The sequence below is a fragment of the Melanaphis sacchari genome, unplaced genomic scaffold (genome assembly GCF_002803265.2).
Source record: "Melanaphis sacchari strain LSU unplaced genomic scaffold, SCAv2.0 Contig74_pilon_pilon, whole genome shotgun sequence".
NCBI lineage: Eukaryota > Metazoa > Arthropoda > Insecta > Hemiptera > Aphididae > Melanaphis > Melanaphis sacchari.
Window position 1 is genome coordinate 2,076,668 of NW_020271531.1, and position 16,931 is coordinate 2,093,598.

Here is a 16,931-nt window from a genome sequence, read left to right on the forward strand (position 1 = left end):
ATGCCTACTAATTTTATTCTTTTTTATGTTTTATATAAATAACTCTTATTATATTTGTCATCCAAATTAATTTTTTTATTAATCGCAGAAAATATATATTGTCTTATAGACATCTCATATTATATTATGAGTGATTATTTAGTTTTATAAATATTCATCGTTATTTTTTTAATAACTAATTAATTTACTATGAAAAAATAAATAGTTTGAGTAATAATTTAAATAATTAAGTATAATTTCCAAGTAGGTATCTTAAATGTATTTGAAATTTTTATTTATATTATAAGTATATTGAAGAGGACACGAAGCTATTAAAATCTTTCCTTTATTTTCTTATTTATTTTTAAGAAACAGTAATACAACCTTAGCAGTAAGTACCTATATTTTCTATTTAGGAACAGTTAAGTCAACATGTTTATGACTTAATATGCAATATGTGTTAAAAAAAAAAAAAAAAAATGCAGTATTTTCAATAAATTATAATATATTTATGTTACAGTAAACAGTTTTTTAAAAATTATTTAAAAGGTATTACATAGTTAGATGAATATAGAAGAATTAACAGTGGAAAAATAGCAAATAATAAATGTAGTGAAGTAAATATATTTTCCGTTATCATCGTTTTCGTACAATGGGTATTAAATAACTGTAGAAAACTCCAGATGGTTATCTAAAAATATACATATACAATTTATTATTCAAAATAATATAATAAGTTAATATACATTTAATCAATAAGAAATTATTAAATATGATTTAAGATGTAATATTAACAGTAGGGAAGAACGAATGTGTAGTAAAGAGTAGGCAAACATAAATTTAATTTAATTTAAAAGATTCAAGAAATAATGTTAACGTTTAACACGATTATAATAAAGACTAATTGATCCTCAACCATGCATTGTATGGCATTTAAAATTTTATGATCATTATACATGAGGGTTTATAGTATTTAGGATACGATTTAGATAATTATATGTATTTAATTATCAGATGACTATATTATATACATAATTAAAACAATATAATAATATATTTAAAATTTATATATAAACTTTTATACTTACAAATTTGGTAGAAAATGTATTTATCGACGAAGTAGAGTGATGTATGGATTATAAGACACAGGGTAAGTGTAGTGGTACAATGGATAGGTGTATACCGGTGCGTAGGTTTGAGGGTAGGTGTAAATTGTTTGAGAAGAAGCAACAGCGATCAAAGCCAGAGTGGCAAAAACCAAAAACTATCAAAAAAGATTTTTAATTAATAATTCATAGAGTACAGAGTAGATTTTTTATATAAACATAACATTATTTTACATTTATTGTTAGGAAAATTAAATTTTCTATTGAAGAATTTTACATATCTATAAATTATATTATATCGATTATTATTAAACAGATCTTATTCGAAAAAATTGTAATTCATTTAAATTAAATTTATTAACACTGAATGTTTGAGTATAATATTTGTTTCTTGAATCTAATAATATTGGGTTTTTTTTAATGCTGATATAAAAATATAAACTAATAAAAAATAATATTCATTAATAAATTGTACGATTTTTTTTAAAAAAAAAGAGGCAAATAAAAATTATTAATTGTACAATATAAAAATAAAAAATTGATTTTTAGTATATATAAATGAAGAAAAATAATCATTTTTATCTTTTAATTAATAAACTTAAACAAGTTTATAGGTATTTACTAGCTATTACCTATGTATTTATTGCACTATTTTCTATATTTTAGAACAAAAAAAAAATAAAAAATAAATACTCACCAATAACTTGTACATGATGATGTTTGGAGTTAAATTTGAGGTGACTCAACTTGTGAAAAACTCGATGTGTATCGATGTAATAACTGTAGATCACTGATGTTGTGTTTAAAGATCTTAATAGTATTTATACATCTGTAAAATATCCCACTCTAATGTAGTTTATACGATTTTATAATATGTTAATAATATTGTGTAATGATTGTTTATTTTGTGTTTTTGTTGTTAAAATATTTAAAAACGTAAAAGCAAACTGGTTTGACAAACCAAAAATCGGGTTTTGGACAAATCAAACAATATAAAGTGACATTGGAAAAAAAACCTGCTAGCTATTCGTAAATATATGCGTATTTTTTATTACATGACATTACATTTAAGGTAATAAATTTAAAGGCTATGAATTAAAACACATTAATGGTCTATTTGTTATAACAAATTAACAAATAATAATAATAAGCCCTTGACATTTGAAATGTGTAAAATGTCAAGATTATAATTTTTATACCTAAATATTTTTAAATGTATTCATTTGATTGGGCATATAAGTTTAAATATCTGGATCAAACAAGGTCAGCTACAGTCTACACAACTTTAGCAAAAATTAAATGTAATGATTATTAATTAAACAGAATATTTTGTTATTTGTTTTATTATAATATTACATAGGTATTTAATTTTACTGACAATAATATTGAATCAAAAAAATACGATATCCAGCTAATTATTTCAGTTACACAAACGTCACTAATGTACATATATGGCCATCGAGTCAACGAGATCATTTAGTAAATTGTAAGTATCTATAGGTATATAATTCATACACGCATAAGTATAAACATCATTGATGATGTCAATTTCAAATATGAATAACATTTTGATAAGTTATGTACTCATATAGATATCTATAATAGTTGAAATATAAACATATTATTTTATACTTATTTTATAGACTACAATATAGCTTGTCAATTTTCCATTATTAATGTTAAGTATGATAATTAACAAATTTTGCGTGATTATGTATCATAAAAAACACGAGATATAATAAAATTTAGTGATCGTTTTGAAATACATGACAAATTTTATTTTATTATTATCATTACTTATAGCTTAATTATTAATAGATCTGATTTAACATAAGACAACAATTATTCAATAGGAAATTTGACTAGTTTATACTACTGTCTGTAAACAATAATAAATTATGTGATCTCAAGAATTTTTATTTACTTATAATCTTATAAAAATTGACTTAAATCAAAGTTGACGATATGAGTAATTATCTTGAGTGCAGAAATGTTTAGAATAAAATACAAATTCAACCAGTACCGCTTATTATTTTCTTAATTTTTAAGCTTTTTTAAAATTGATTGAGGGAGAAGGTTTACTGATATTAATATTTGACTATTTTAGAAATAAAATAATGTATTCTCAAATTTCCTGACAGATTCCACCAGATAATTAAAATAATATATTGAAATATTGAAATATTTTAATATAATTCTTAGATGCAGTATATAATATATACCTGCTTATGTTAATTAATTCGAATAAATATTCAAAAAACAATTTATTTTTGTTTTTTTGATTTTTCAGTAGGTATTTAAAAATATTCATTATAAATAAGGTCAAAAATCTATTTTTAAATCTATTGAATTTTCAATTAAAAGAGTAATTCGTAATTTCAAAAAAAAAAACTGCAAATTTTATCATTTTAAAATTTTTGTGATTTTTAATAGATAGTGCAAACCTAATATCAAATATTATACTTGTTGATATTGTCTATAAAATTTTACATTTTTTTTTTTTTTTTTACGTATATAAGTATATAAATTTAATTATATTATTCATTAAACTAAAAATAAAATTAAAATATATATAAAAAATAAGTTATTTTAATACAAATTATAATTGATAAACAGTATTGACTTAAGTGTTAATTATCAGTAAACTTACTAGAATATTATTAATATTTTTATTAGTACTATTATTTAAATACTTTTAAGTATTTTAAGGCTAATTATAATTTAAATATGCTTAACATATTAAAACGTTTGCTTTAGAAAAAACATTACACGTTTAATTTTGATGACTGTAATGCAGCCTATTAATTTAAATGTTAAAATTTTGAAAATAATAGCAGTTCATAGTGGATATTTTTAACAATTTTAAATCTATTATAAAAACAAATATAAAATATTACATATATTATCAATATGCTTAGTGCGTTCATGGTTGGATGTATATCACTATTTGACACAAAATGTGAAATTAACCGTAAAATTTTATAGTTTACTGTACTTTTTACATTATAAATTGCTTTTATTGCATTCATTCAAAATATCATAGATTTAAAATATTTTTTCTATATTATCAAAAAGTAACTTTATATAAGTTGTCTTTTCATCTTAAAAAGAATTTAAGCTTTATTTAATTTTTTTTTTTTTTTTTTTAATCGTGGTAAAATAGTATCTAATATTTAGTCAATTAATCGCATTCTTCACTAATTACTTCAAACATTGCCATATTTGTTTTTTTTTTAATAATTCTATGAAATTGGTTTAATTAGAAAACAGAATTACGTGAATATCACAAGTAATGTATATTATATACCTAGATTTAAATTAAAAAATTGTTTTAGTTTAATATAGGTTATCCGGACACTTATTCAAAGTGGTCTCGAGATTCAATCTTCCTCCGTCCATACCCGAAAAAAATTTAATATATACTTATACATTGAATATTGTAACAATTTTTTTAACCTTCCCCTAGATTTTTTTTTTTGTGTACATGCCTGAAATTACCTATAGTTTACTATAGGTACTAATATCGTAAATGAGTATGACAATCTTTAAGGCTTAATATCTTTCATATATGATGATAAATATACTTGTATTACTTAAAAAAAAAAAAAATAGTAAAAACTAGAATTTTGATTTTAACAATAAATTTTAAAATTTTTCTATCATGATAAAAAATCAATATACAAAAAAAACCTCAACGAAAGAATATGATAGTACACTCTCGACCCTTTCAATATTAACGTCACAGTCTCACAGAACTAATCAATCAATTGGAAAGAATTGAATATAATAGATTGAAATTAAGAAAGTTTGATTTAGGAATAATTTAAACTTAATTTTATCGTGACCTTAAACCTAATAAAAACGTACCTACGTTATTATCAGTGATTTAGCAATTTTTGAGATAAGAAATTTCAGTTTGAAAATGTTAATGTAATGATTGCACATTTTTTTTTCATATTTACATAACAAAATAGTGTACCTTGACTTAAGTAGGTTTTATAATACTAGCCTATGCCAAGGTCAAAAGTTGTATATGATGCGACTTTACTAGTTTTACATGACAATATTTATGTAATTATGTTGATACCTCGTAGTTTAGTAATACCTTCTAAGTTTAGGAATATCCAAATACCCTATATACTATCTACAAAGTAAAATATCTTAAATATTAATCGTTTAATCGTAATTTTCATTGATATTTACAAATTGATAAAGTATGAAAAAGAAATAGGTAACTATTAAGATCCACTACTAGACTACTATTATGACTAATTAACTTTATGTTATATAAAAACTTACTCAAAAACAAAAAGGTCTAATCACACTTATATTAAATTTTAATACTATGTATGATAATTTTTAGAGTAACAAGTAACTACTATAAATAGTATATAATATGCATATTATACCTAAATATCTATTTATATTATATAATATATTTATGAGATAATAATATATTATTTTGTTAGCTAAATTGATTGAATTTTTCGGTAAATTTAAAGAAATCTTATTAAATCTTAGGAAGGGGTTATATGTCGCACACATTTTTCTTTTCTCGCGTTTACCAGTGTTGCCTCTACGACTCTACCCTACCTCTACTCTTTAAAATGTAACTTATTGTACTGTCCCTAAAGCAATCTGTGTTTATGTGAACGTGGGTGTAAGTATAGTATATGTTTATGTTTGTACATAAGGAACAGCAGTAATTTTTCTTCTAGATTTTTCACTTACATACAGATTTAGTCGAGCTTCTACCCTCTTTCTACTAAGTCGTTGTGTGATTAATGATACAATTTAATTAAAACTACCCCAATACACTATACCTTGAAAAATTATCAAAGAAACGACATACTAAGAATGCAATAACAACAAATAAAAAATAGGAAATGTCAGTTTGTTAGTTTGTTGTTGAAAGAGGAAATAGTTTTATCAATAAAACATATGTTACAAGTACACACTTAAACATTAATGTATATATGGTATAATGTAAATGGTGATTTCAAAAAACATGTGGGGGGGGGGGGGGTACCGTTTGTTTTAGCAAAATCTACTAATAATTTCGACATGACACAGACCCATATGATAATTATTAATAATAATGTATACAGATTACATACATACATCTATATTCCAGTACTATGTATATAGATAAGTAATAATAAATATAGAAATTTGAAGTAAGAATAAATTTTTACTCGAAATAACAATTAAAAACTGGGATTTAGTAAGTATTTGTCAATATTATATATATATATATATATATATATATTAATTAAGTGCAATTTACAAGCATTCATTATTAACAGACAACACAGCACATAATTAATCATAACGTACAAACAATTTGATCATAGAAACTTTAATTATGAAATGTAACATTGACACATTTCAATAATATTGTATGAAATAAATTGTTAATAAGTTGCAACATACTTGGATTTACTTAACAAAAAAGGTGGACAAGTGGTTTTCTACTACTCTTCTAAACAGTAGGTTAGGATGAATGTGATAAATTTAAATCCAATGACATATCATTAAATGCGAAAAACGATACTAAGTGAAAACAGTCTATTGGCCTATATTACTAAAAATATTTTCTAGTTATGTTTTTTTAACATAGATATTAGATAAAGTAACAATAATAAAAAAAAATTGCATTCGAAAATATTATTTTGTAAAATATACACGTAAAAGTTTTATGTCCTCACTAATATTTATTGAACTATTACTAAATAATAAATATCGTTTACTAGTAATTTAAATGTGTAATCTCGTCCAAATTTAATATTAAAAATGTCGTTAAAAAAATTATACTTTTTTATTTATTTTAGATTTTTTTGATTTCAACTAGGTATGGGGATATTTCTATTAAATTTTAAACTTTTTTTATAAAAGTTATATTATTTATAAATTTTCAACTAAAAACAACTTGCAAATTTTCATAGTTCTGTCAAAATTTAAACTTTTAATTTTTATAAAAATATTATGTTATGATAATGTATTTTAAATATTTTTATAAAATTTCTTGAACTTGTATTAAATGTCCAAGCATTTTGATAGAAAAAATTAAAATTTATTATTAATAGAAAATGATTATTTAAACATTTGGTGAAAATTTCAAGTATCTTCAGTTACTTACACGTTTTTTTTATTACAACGAAATATCATAAGTCCCTTGATAGGAAATAGTTATTTTATGGGTAAATATGTTATGTTATTAAAATTTTAAAAACTTCAAAAGCACAAAAGTATTTCATTTAATTTTTAGTAGACATTTTTTTTAATGAAAGATGAAAAACTTTTAAAGAACCTTGAATTAAATTTTTAAATCTTAAATAGAAAGAAAAAATGTTTTATGAATTTTTGACTACAAAATAATTTTGGCATTTTTAGATTTTTACACAGCAAATAATAATATTTAAAAAAAAAAAATAATAAAAAAATAAAAATAAGATAAATTTCAAATGTTAATAAATAGCCAAAAAAGAGTCTAAATGTTTAAAAAATGATTTTATCTATAGAAAACAATCATACAAAGATTTAATGAAAGTTTCAAGTATCCTGCACACTGCACAGTTTTTCGTTTTGGAGTTACATCAAAAAAACAAAATTGACTTTAATTATTTTTGTTTTTCCCATTAATTTTCAATTTACTTGTGAAGTAATTCTAATGTTCTTGTTATAATATTTAAATATTCATATTGCAATAAATTAATGGTATATTTTAGTATTTTACCTATACAGTGTTTATAGTTCTTAACTTTTGTCCGTTTCAGAATTCATCGTTTTAATTTATTCATATAAATTAAACATCAACTGTACGACATAATTCTAATATCACATAAATACTAAAAGGTCTCAAAGTACAAATTGTAATTTAATTTAACGTTAATTGTTTGATATAAAAACCAATGTTGGACAAACTTACGTGTATCACAACGTTCCAAGGGTGTAGCCTTGGAGGAAAGTAATATATTATTTAGCTAGATACTTATTTTTATTTTATCCCTATCGAATATTGTACACGATGCGTCAATGCAGCGACTGCTGGAAGCCTGGAAAATATTTTGGACGACCCTGATCCACGATTCATGATTCGTGAATACTGATTGTGATTCGAGTTCATAGTTTGTTTACGATATTGTCGAATTACGTAAGATTGCTGTAATCGCTGTTTAATGTAAAAGTGATTTTCAATATAGTTACATGTTATTAAACTATTATTTGTTTGTGTATACAAATACAAATTTACCAAGTTTTTCACTGTCGGTCATTTCAATTTACAAAAGTTCAATTGCGCGGACGAACAATCTGCGAGTCTGTCCAAACGAAATACAATCATGTTTAAGAAAATCATGTCACGTATTAACAATAAAGGCATCCCGTTGACACCAATGTCGAAGAAAACGATGCCCAATCTGTACAAGACTACTGTGGCTTTGAAAACATGGTAATGTATTTTATTCGAATATTGATACAATAATAACAAGTAACAACATATCAGAGTAAAAATTAATATTTTTTGTTGTTTAAAAACCACAATCATGTAAAACGATAACAATTAAAAACATGTATGTATACCTACATAATAAATATTGTATTTATATTATTTGAAATCAGAATATGCTTAAATATACTATCATAATGATTGTTTGAACAATTTAAAAATATATTCAAAATGAATACCTCCAAACCAGTTAAATATAATTTTTGAAATAAATTCTGAAGTTAATGTACCTATCAAATTGGCTAAATTAATAGCCAACTGTAATATTATTACTTAACTTATGTATAAGTTAAATGCACAACCAGCATCATAGATGCATGCCTATTCATTTAATTATATATATATATATATATATTATATTTTTGTAATTAATTGGCTGTTTGTACTTTCAAACTAATAGCCTTGTTGTTCGCGAGAATAAAATTTTTCGAACAGATACTATATGTTTTTAAATGTATAAAATTCATAAAATAATTTAATTAAAATATCAAAAAAGTAAGCAATTTTGAATAGAACTTCTCAAATTTATTTTAATTTAAAATGTATATTTTTACAACTGAAGAGGACTGAGAAATTGAGAACTCTTGGAAGTTCAAAATATGCATGTTTGTTGTTTTTGAAACGAAACAAACAATTATATTTTTTGGCATGTGCTGTCGTGCTGAGTGCTAATACTGCTAATCAAGTAAGTGCTAGGAAACGAGAACAGATATTATTTCATGTTTATGGTTCTCATTCTCTTATACTCGCAGTCACTACAGTGGTGGTATCTCACCATTATTAAAAACAGGTTTTCCTATCACAACTCTTAAGAGGACGCGACACTGAAAGTGAAACATACACAACAAATAACAATATAATTTTATATAAACAATAATATTTGTTATAGAGTATATTTTTTATTATTATTCAATTATCCGTTAATCCGATTTTATAATATTGTTGGGTTATTTGTGGTATTTTACATAGATGTAAATGTCTGATATTAAAATTAATTTTAAATCAACTAAAAAAAGTACGATTTAAACCTTTTTTTTCGACTTTCAGGAAATACTACGATAAAATTAATTGTTTAACTTTGAACCAAATGCAATATGTACATTGAAATTAATTTACCTACCAAAAAACCATACATATGGATATACTGGTTTATAACAAATATATTTATTATTTATATATCTAAGTAAAGTATAAATGTTTGTTCGAAGTAATTATCTCTGTCAAAGTTATCTATATATTTATAAATTATTCTTATAAAGTGTGTATATAGTATATGAAAAGAGTGGACTGTAATTAAAATTAAAACTATTTAAACCAACTAATATTGATTACTGTTTATTTTTTTATTGAAGATTCACGATAAACGCGATACGTCACGATGATCTATGATCATATTATATAAGAATTCGTACGTACCTATACCCAATGCAACACTATAGGTACAAGATATACATTATCTATTCCATAGTCTCTACTCTTCAGCATCTAAACGATGAGACGAGTAAATATGTACTATATTCGACTTTAGCTCGTAATGGATACTATAATTCAATTTGTTATTAAGTGTCTCATAGACTCATACTAGGAATGATCTTATAAACTCATAAATCATACCATATCTGAAGCAAGAATAAGCCATTCTTTTTTGTTTTTAAATTAAATTACCATTCGAGTTAGATAATGCAATTTTGAAGTTCTTTTACATAATTTTCAAACAATAACTTAAAAGTTAAAACTAAAATAATAAAATAATAATAAACGTTGTATAATAATATTACAAAACTATAAAATAAATCACGCACCAAACATTAAAATAATTATTATTTACTATAGGATATAGATTAGATACCATTTTTAAAAATATTAGTTGTCTGTCTTATAATAGTAGTGGTTAAAAATTAAAATTGAAAATATTAAATGATAGGTATCAATAAAATAAAATAACAATAATTTATGAAGGTATAAATTTGCGCGATTGTGACATTTATTAGTACAATTAGAAATTGCTGAATTATAAGTAAAATTATCCAAAAACAATGTATATATTAAATAATAAGTAATGACAGTCAAAACTCTGTATAAAAAGCAAAAATCGTTTAAGAGTTTAGTTTGAATTAACTAAATTTTCTTTTTAATGTTTAATGTGGGTAAAATATTAAATGACTGTTGTTATTTTCTTAGATAATGAGATTTCTATCTTAAGATAGTCTGTTATGAAAAGGTTTTCCAGAAATCAAACTATTAATTTTTTGATAGAATTAAGGAGACATTACTATCACATTTCACCGTTTATATCTTCACCTACTATTCTGATCAAGCGTGATAGCTGGCTGCTGGCAATAAATGTGTTTCTATATTATAATATACCTATAATCGTTTGAGCCCGTTATACACAAAATTAAAAAAGTTTCTAATACTAAGTTTTTATCAGTAATTTAAACTCTTTCTCACTTCTATGAAGCCAATAATTATATAATTTAAACTTCAAGTTTATTTAAAAAATATATATAAATGGTTTTTTAATAAAATTCAATCTTAAATTATTTAAGTTTATTCATACATTGTATACCTACTATAAAATATCATATACTTGGTTGATGAGTGATAACCGATAGTTGTCGTCGTTTGTGATACTTAAATTCTCCACATCAAACCAAATTCTTTAAGCTCTTTCTTTGATAATATGAATTTACATTTTAAACATTACATTTAAATTATTACATGTATATATGTATATATATTTTTAGGGGTATGTCCGGATTGTCTTTTGGTGTTACAAGTTTTGTACTGCTATGTTATATGACAGAATGGCGCACTGTACTACAATTTTTTCCTTACTACAATGGTAAATATAGCCAACTGGAAATAGAAGATAACTTGAATAAAATCCATGAGGCCGAGCTTACCTTAGAACGCAAAGAAAATGCTTTAAGAGATTTTCAGCAAGAAAGAGATGTAAAATTCAATGCGGAAAACAAATAATTCTTTAAGTTTTAAAATCTTAAAATAAACATGATATAGTGGAAAATAAAAATAGATATATAATATTATATGAATGAACCATGAAATTTGATATTTTTTTATAAATAATATTTAAATAATTTGTGTAATTTAATATTAAATTGCTTAAGTGATAACTATGTCACTATTTTTTTTTCGTAATTTTTCTATTGTTACTACAATAACTTTATTCATATTTACATTTATTATTCAATTACACCTAATTTTAAAATTACCCATAAATACTTTTATTTCTTGTTATTAAAAATAAAACAAACAAGTGTTTCGTAAACTACAGTTTGCTATGGAAATAATTATTTCTATACATGAAATATATAATTTCAAGTACTCAAGGTTATACCCGAACAAATTTTCGGGGGGGGAGAATACACAAATCTTCTAAGTTGTGTATAAAATAACAAACAATTTATAAATGTTTCAAAATAATTAAATATGTATATTTTAAGTACTCATACATAAATTAATAAGGTTTATTATTAATTATTTAAATACGCATAATATTATATATTATAAAATAAAATTCAATTTTACAGCACATTCTAAATTTTTATTTTTTTCTTTAGAAAAATAGTTGATTACTACCTCAAGATTGACATAAATATTTCAATGTACAGTATACACTAAGTAATTCTAAACCGGTTAGTCTATCTTTAACGATAGTATTTCGCAAATAGTTCTTAATTTTTTTTAGAGAAGAAAATGTCTTTTCGGGTTTTGTGGTTAACACCGATAAAGTAATCAAAACTTTTAATAAAAATGAAATGTTAGGAAAAAAGTTTCGGTTATAATTAAAATATGCTTTAAGTACTTCACTCTGTATTGCAATTGTTTGAGCTATATTGCTATATTATTAATATTAGATTAATAATAAAAAAAATGAATGTTAAATTTCTAAGTTTGCGTAATGCGAAAAAATTTCGGGTGGGGCAAGGGGATGAACTCCGCTAGGTACAGCTTTGCAAGTACCAATATTACTCGCTTGTAATATTTACATAATAATCATTTATTGCAAATCCTAATTCGCTGATTGCAGATTATATATTTAAGTATTTCATCTGTATGTATAGAAGATTCGTACAAACTAAATAGGTACTTTTTCATTTAGTTAGTCACTATAATGGGTGACGAGTGAAATCTGAATTTAATAATAAATTATTGCATACGAAAAATGATCCTGAGAAAGATAGCGGTATCTACCTTTATTTCATAGAATATTTTTTTATTTTTTGTTGTATTTGTAATACAGAACTAATTTTTGACAAACACATCTCACAATTATAGAATATTATACTATAAATCATTTTTGTAATATAAGTCAATACCAAGTATATTGTATACCTAGAAATGGACAAGATAATCAAAAATCAATATCGCTAAACTAGATACTTAGATTTGGAGTATCGAGATACGAGATACAATTTTATCGAAGATACTGCCCAACAGTCCAACCCTGTGTATGTAAACCTTAGAACAGTGTAGTGTTCATGATATAAATACGTTTGGTGCCGAGAAAACCAATCAAATGCTTTTATAAATGACAATATACATTTGATACTTAAAATTGCTTACATAAAATCCAAATGCCGTACAAACAATGAATTAACTATACTCATAACTCATAAGTATTTAAAGTAAGTATATGTATGAGTAATAGACTAAAGTTTTACGGAGTAAGTACCACTATGAAAATTCAAATTATGTAATGATTTCACAATTAAATAATTTTCAGTATGTCGATTTAATTTTGTGTAATTGTATACTATAATATTATTTTATTAATATTAATATACCATATTTTTTTTTTCAGATTTGGAGAATAATTTATTCTAGCTATTTTTAAGACAACTCTAATATTAATATTCAGCCTATATCTTTAATTAATTAAATATATTTTTAATTATTTTTATTAAGTATAGTGATATTATTTTTTATACCTAAAGGTACCTACAATATATTTATATAAACTAAACATTAAAAAAAAATGAAATATGTATTGTGTAGATAAATATTAAAATGTATTAGGAGGTAAAGGTAATTTAATAATTTGTAATCCTATACCGTTATAATATAGTATACCTATGCACCTCACCAATTAAACATTTTTTTTAAATCAAACCTTTTTGCTTTTATAATATGAGTATTGATGAAATTATATAATTTTTAGGTAAGTATTCCATGTTTCGTTTGTAAATTTTAACAATATTTTTGATGAATTAAAAATTTAAATTCAATATTATAATCTCAAATAATATGTAGACGTGGCATATATGTATTATGTATTATATATATATTAAGTATAGTAACTCGAATCAACTATTACACTTATAGTTTACAGTTAAGTTATTGCTAGTGTAATATCTTGAGTTTAATCAACATAATAGGTAATTTGAAACACATGATTTAGTTCAACAGTAGAGCGAAAGAGTAAGTAGTTGATAGTGATTACACTTACAAATTATACGTAATAATGTGTATGTAATTTAAAATAGGTACCATAGGTACATAACATATGGTTTGGTAAATAACTCTAAGTATACTAGTAAACTATACACAAACTAGTATCTAATTACAAATGTAAAAAATTATTTTGAATGCTCAATGAAAGCACACTTCTAAATTGTATAATGTCTAATCTTGATTGTAAAATTATAAGACCCAATATATATTATTGGTAGGTATACTTGGTAATATAACTGCTTATATATTTTTGTAGATAATCTATAAAACATATATTTAATTTCCAAAAAATCATCAAATAATCGAATTTGAAAGATTTTATAACTAAAACAACTATAACGACCGCTATAAAATAAACTATAAGGTATGAAATACCTGATACCGGTATTCCAAGATAAGAAATTGAACTAAGACTTTTTTTACATTTTTACTATTGGCTAGAGCGGTAAGTCCCCATAACTGTTACATAGTGCTCAACCTCAAAAAAAAAAAAAAAAAAAAAAAAAAAAAACATGAACATTTCACTTACCTTATTATAATACCTGCAGAAAACTCTCATAAAGTCCGGTATGTACATGTAGAGTTACAGCCCTCCTCTCCCCCTCTAAATCTCAAACACTACAATTTACGCATAATGTATGATAAGTCTTGCACTTATTTTAATTTGAAACGATAAATGGAAAATAATAATTTTTAAGATATATTGTCATTATATAATTTTATTTTAAATAAAATATATATTAGAAGTATATGAAAGTGCGTAAACCATAATAGTATTTTTAAATCGTGTTAAACATTGTCTTTTTTTTTTTTTTTTTTTTTTTGAAAGAAAAATTTATAAACTATCTTTTTTAACGCACAACTAAAATATACATAAAACATAATTATAACAAAATATAGAAGCACAATATGATAAAAGAAGCCATCCAATGACAAAGCCCTTTAAAACTAAATGTGTTTATTTTATAAATTAATTTAATAGGTTATGGAACCAATGCTTTTTGATAAGACGAAGTGAGTTGTCTGTAGGAAGAGTGCATGATTATTGGTGAGAGACTAAAGTATTTAGATTCTAGATAGTGTATTGGTATTGAAGTTTTAAATGAAACCAATTATAATGAATTTTGGTAAATTGATCACAGTTTTTATTTAGTCCCGTACCAGAAGACCCATACGGAAAGTAATGGACTGGAAGGCTGTATGAATTTTTTTAATGAAATAAGAGTTGGATATTATTTTCAAAACATTCAAATTCATTTTATGGTGTCGTAAACTATGGTTATACTACCCTATACCATGAACCTATTTACACCGTTCTATGATAAGTCGGTAATGTCTCAAAAGTTAATAAACTGTAATAGGTAGATTGTACTTAATATCTATCTATATGATATAAATATATACTATTATGATAATAATTAAATATTAATAATACAATAGATGCAATGTTTTCGGTAAAAATTAATTCGACCTATCGTATTACTTTAATAGTAAAATTAATTACTCTAACGGCAATATATAAATATAGCATACAAACATACACTTAGTATTAAATTGGTTGTCAGATAAATCTTCATTCAAAATCATTTCTCATATACAATGATATATCATTGAATTCAAATTTAACACATATATTGTAATGACTTGCTCAATAACGAGGTACACTAGACTCCTACTGTACAACAGAGCAGTCATAAGCTGTTTTTTTTTTTATTTTTTTTTTAAATGAAATAACTAAAGATCGTTATTTTTTTATTTATATATAATTATTTACCGATTTAATCATTCATAGGTATAATAAATTAAATAAGCAATTATTTAACAAATGTAAATACCTTTATGAGATAGGTGCAACATTGCAATTCTAAATTAGTAATGATTTATGAAGGGTCTATAATATAGGCAATTTTCACGACGTATCGTAAAACTGAATTAAATAATAACTTCAAGCCTCAAGATCTATTTCAAATAGTTTTAAGATATTAAAAGGTATTTAAATTTTTTCTATTAGTTTAATTTCTTTAAATTTTAAAAATGTTTATTTTAAGAAATCAATAACCGGTGTAATCAAACATATTATTATTTGTAATACAAATAATAGGTAATCATAGTTTCTCAACAGTAATAATATATTGGATTTTCACTTTCTAATAGTACCTTATATCTTTTTTTCGTTTTATTTTTTCATATACACACTAGTTATATAATGTTATATTTAACTCGAGAAATGCAATAACCCACTTTTTTATGCATGGTTATGATGTGCAGAGTATCGTGAACTACGCGCATATAATATTGTTATTTTTATAAGTCTCTTAAACATATAGGTATATGCAGTACACTGAACACATATTATTATATTACATTTACTTTGTATAGGTAAATATATAGTTGGAAGGTACCATAATTGTATATATATATTCTATATTATACACAGTCGGGACACAATGAAAAATTATCTTTAATAAAGAATAATATACTGATGTAGAGACACGCTGTATATATAGTCAAGTGAATATCTACGAGATATAATCATATCTTATAAGTATTATTTGATATTACCCAGAAGCTTATTCCTATTTCCTATGTATTTATATTTACAATAAGTATTTTAACATTATAGTTAGGTACTAACATAAAACGAGCGTATATGCACACACACATACCCAAACGTGCAATGGGTTTATGATATATCTTTAACAGGAGTCTCGAAAACATTGCCCGTTATGACTGAATCACTAAGCATAATGAAAAATTCTAAAATGTTTATACTATTAGTAATATATTGCTTTTTATTGAGCTTTTTTTTAAACGAAGTACAATATATCTACTTGATGATACCTCTAGCTTTATTTATATTG

At 23.4% G+C, this 16,931-nt stretch overlaps 1 protein-coding gene and 1 long non-coding RNA gene across 2 annotated transcripts; one reads left to right on the forward strand and one right to left on the reverse strand.

Moving 5' to 3' along the window:
• Positions 1-587: 587 nt before the first annotated feature.
• LOC112601095 lies at positions 588-1,889 on the reverse strand. Its single transcript, XR_003115029.1, has 3 exons — positions 1,783-1,889; positions 1,068-1,243; positions 588-670 (listed from the first exon to the last, which is right to left on the reverse strand). It is a non-coding gene; the product is annotated as an uncharacterized LOC112601095 (long non-coding RNA).
• Positions 1,890-8,083: 6,194 nt separating this feature from the next.
• Positions 8,084-11,611, forward strand: LOC112601120. Its single transcript, XM_025348559.1, has 2 exons — positions 8,084-8,535; positions 11,340-11,611. Exons 1-2 carry the CDS (start codon positions 8,426-8,428, stop codon positions 11,572-11,574), a joined length of 345 nt encoding a protein of 114 aa, XP_025204344.1. The 5' UTR covers positions 8,084-8,425; the 3' UTR covers positions 11,575-11,611.
• The last annotated feature ends 5,320 nt before the right edge of the window (positions 11,612-16,931 follow it).

Bases quoted from the DNA above. Each gene is read 5' to 3' on its own strand.
- LOC112601120 (XM_025348559.1), top strand. From the start codon at position 8,426: ATGTTTAAGAAAATCATGTCACGTATTAACAATAAAGGCATCCCGTTG. The intron at 8,536-11,339 runs GTAATGTATTTT...ATATATTTTTAG, and splicing joins ACTGTGGCTTTGAAAACATG to GGGTATGTCCGGATTGTCTT.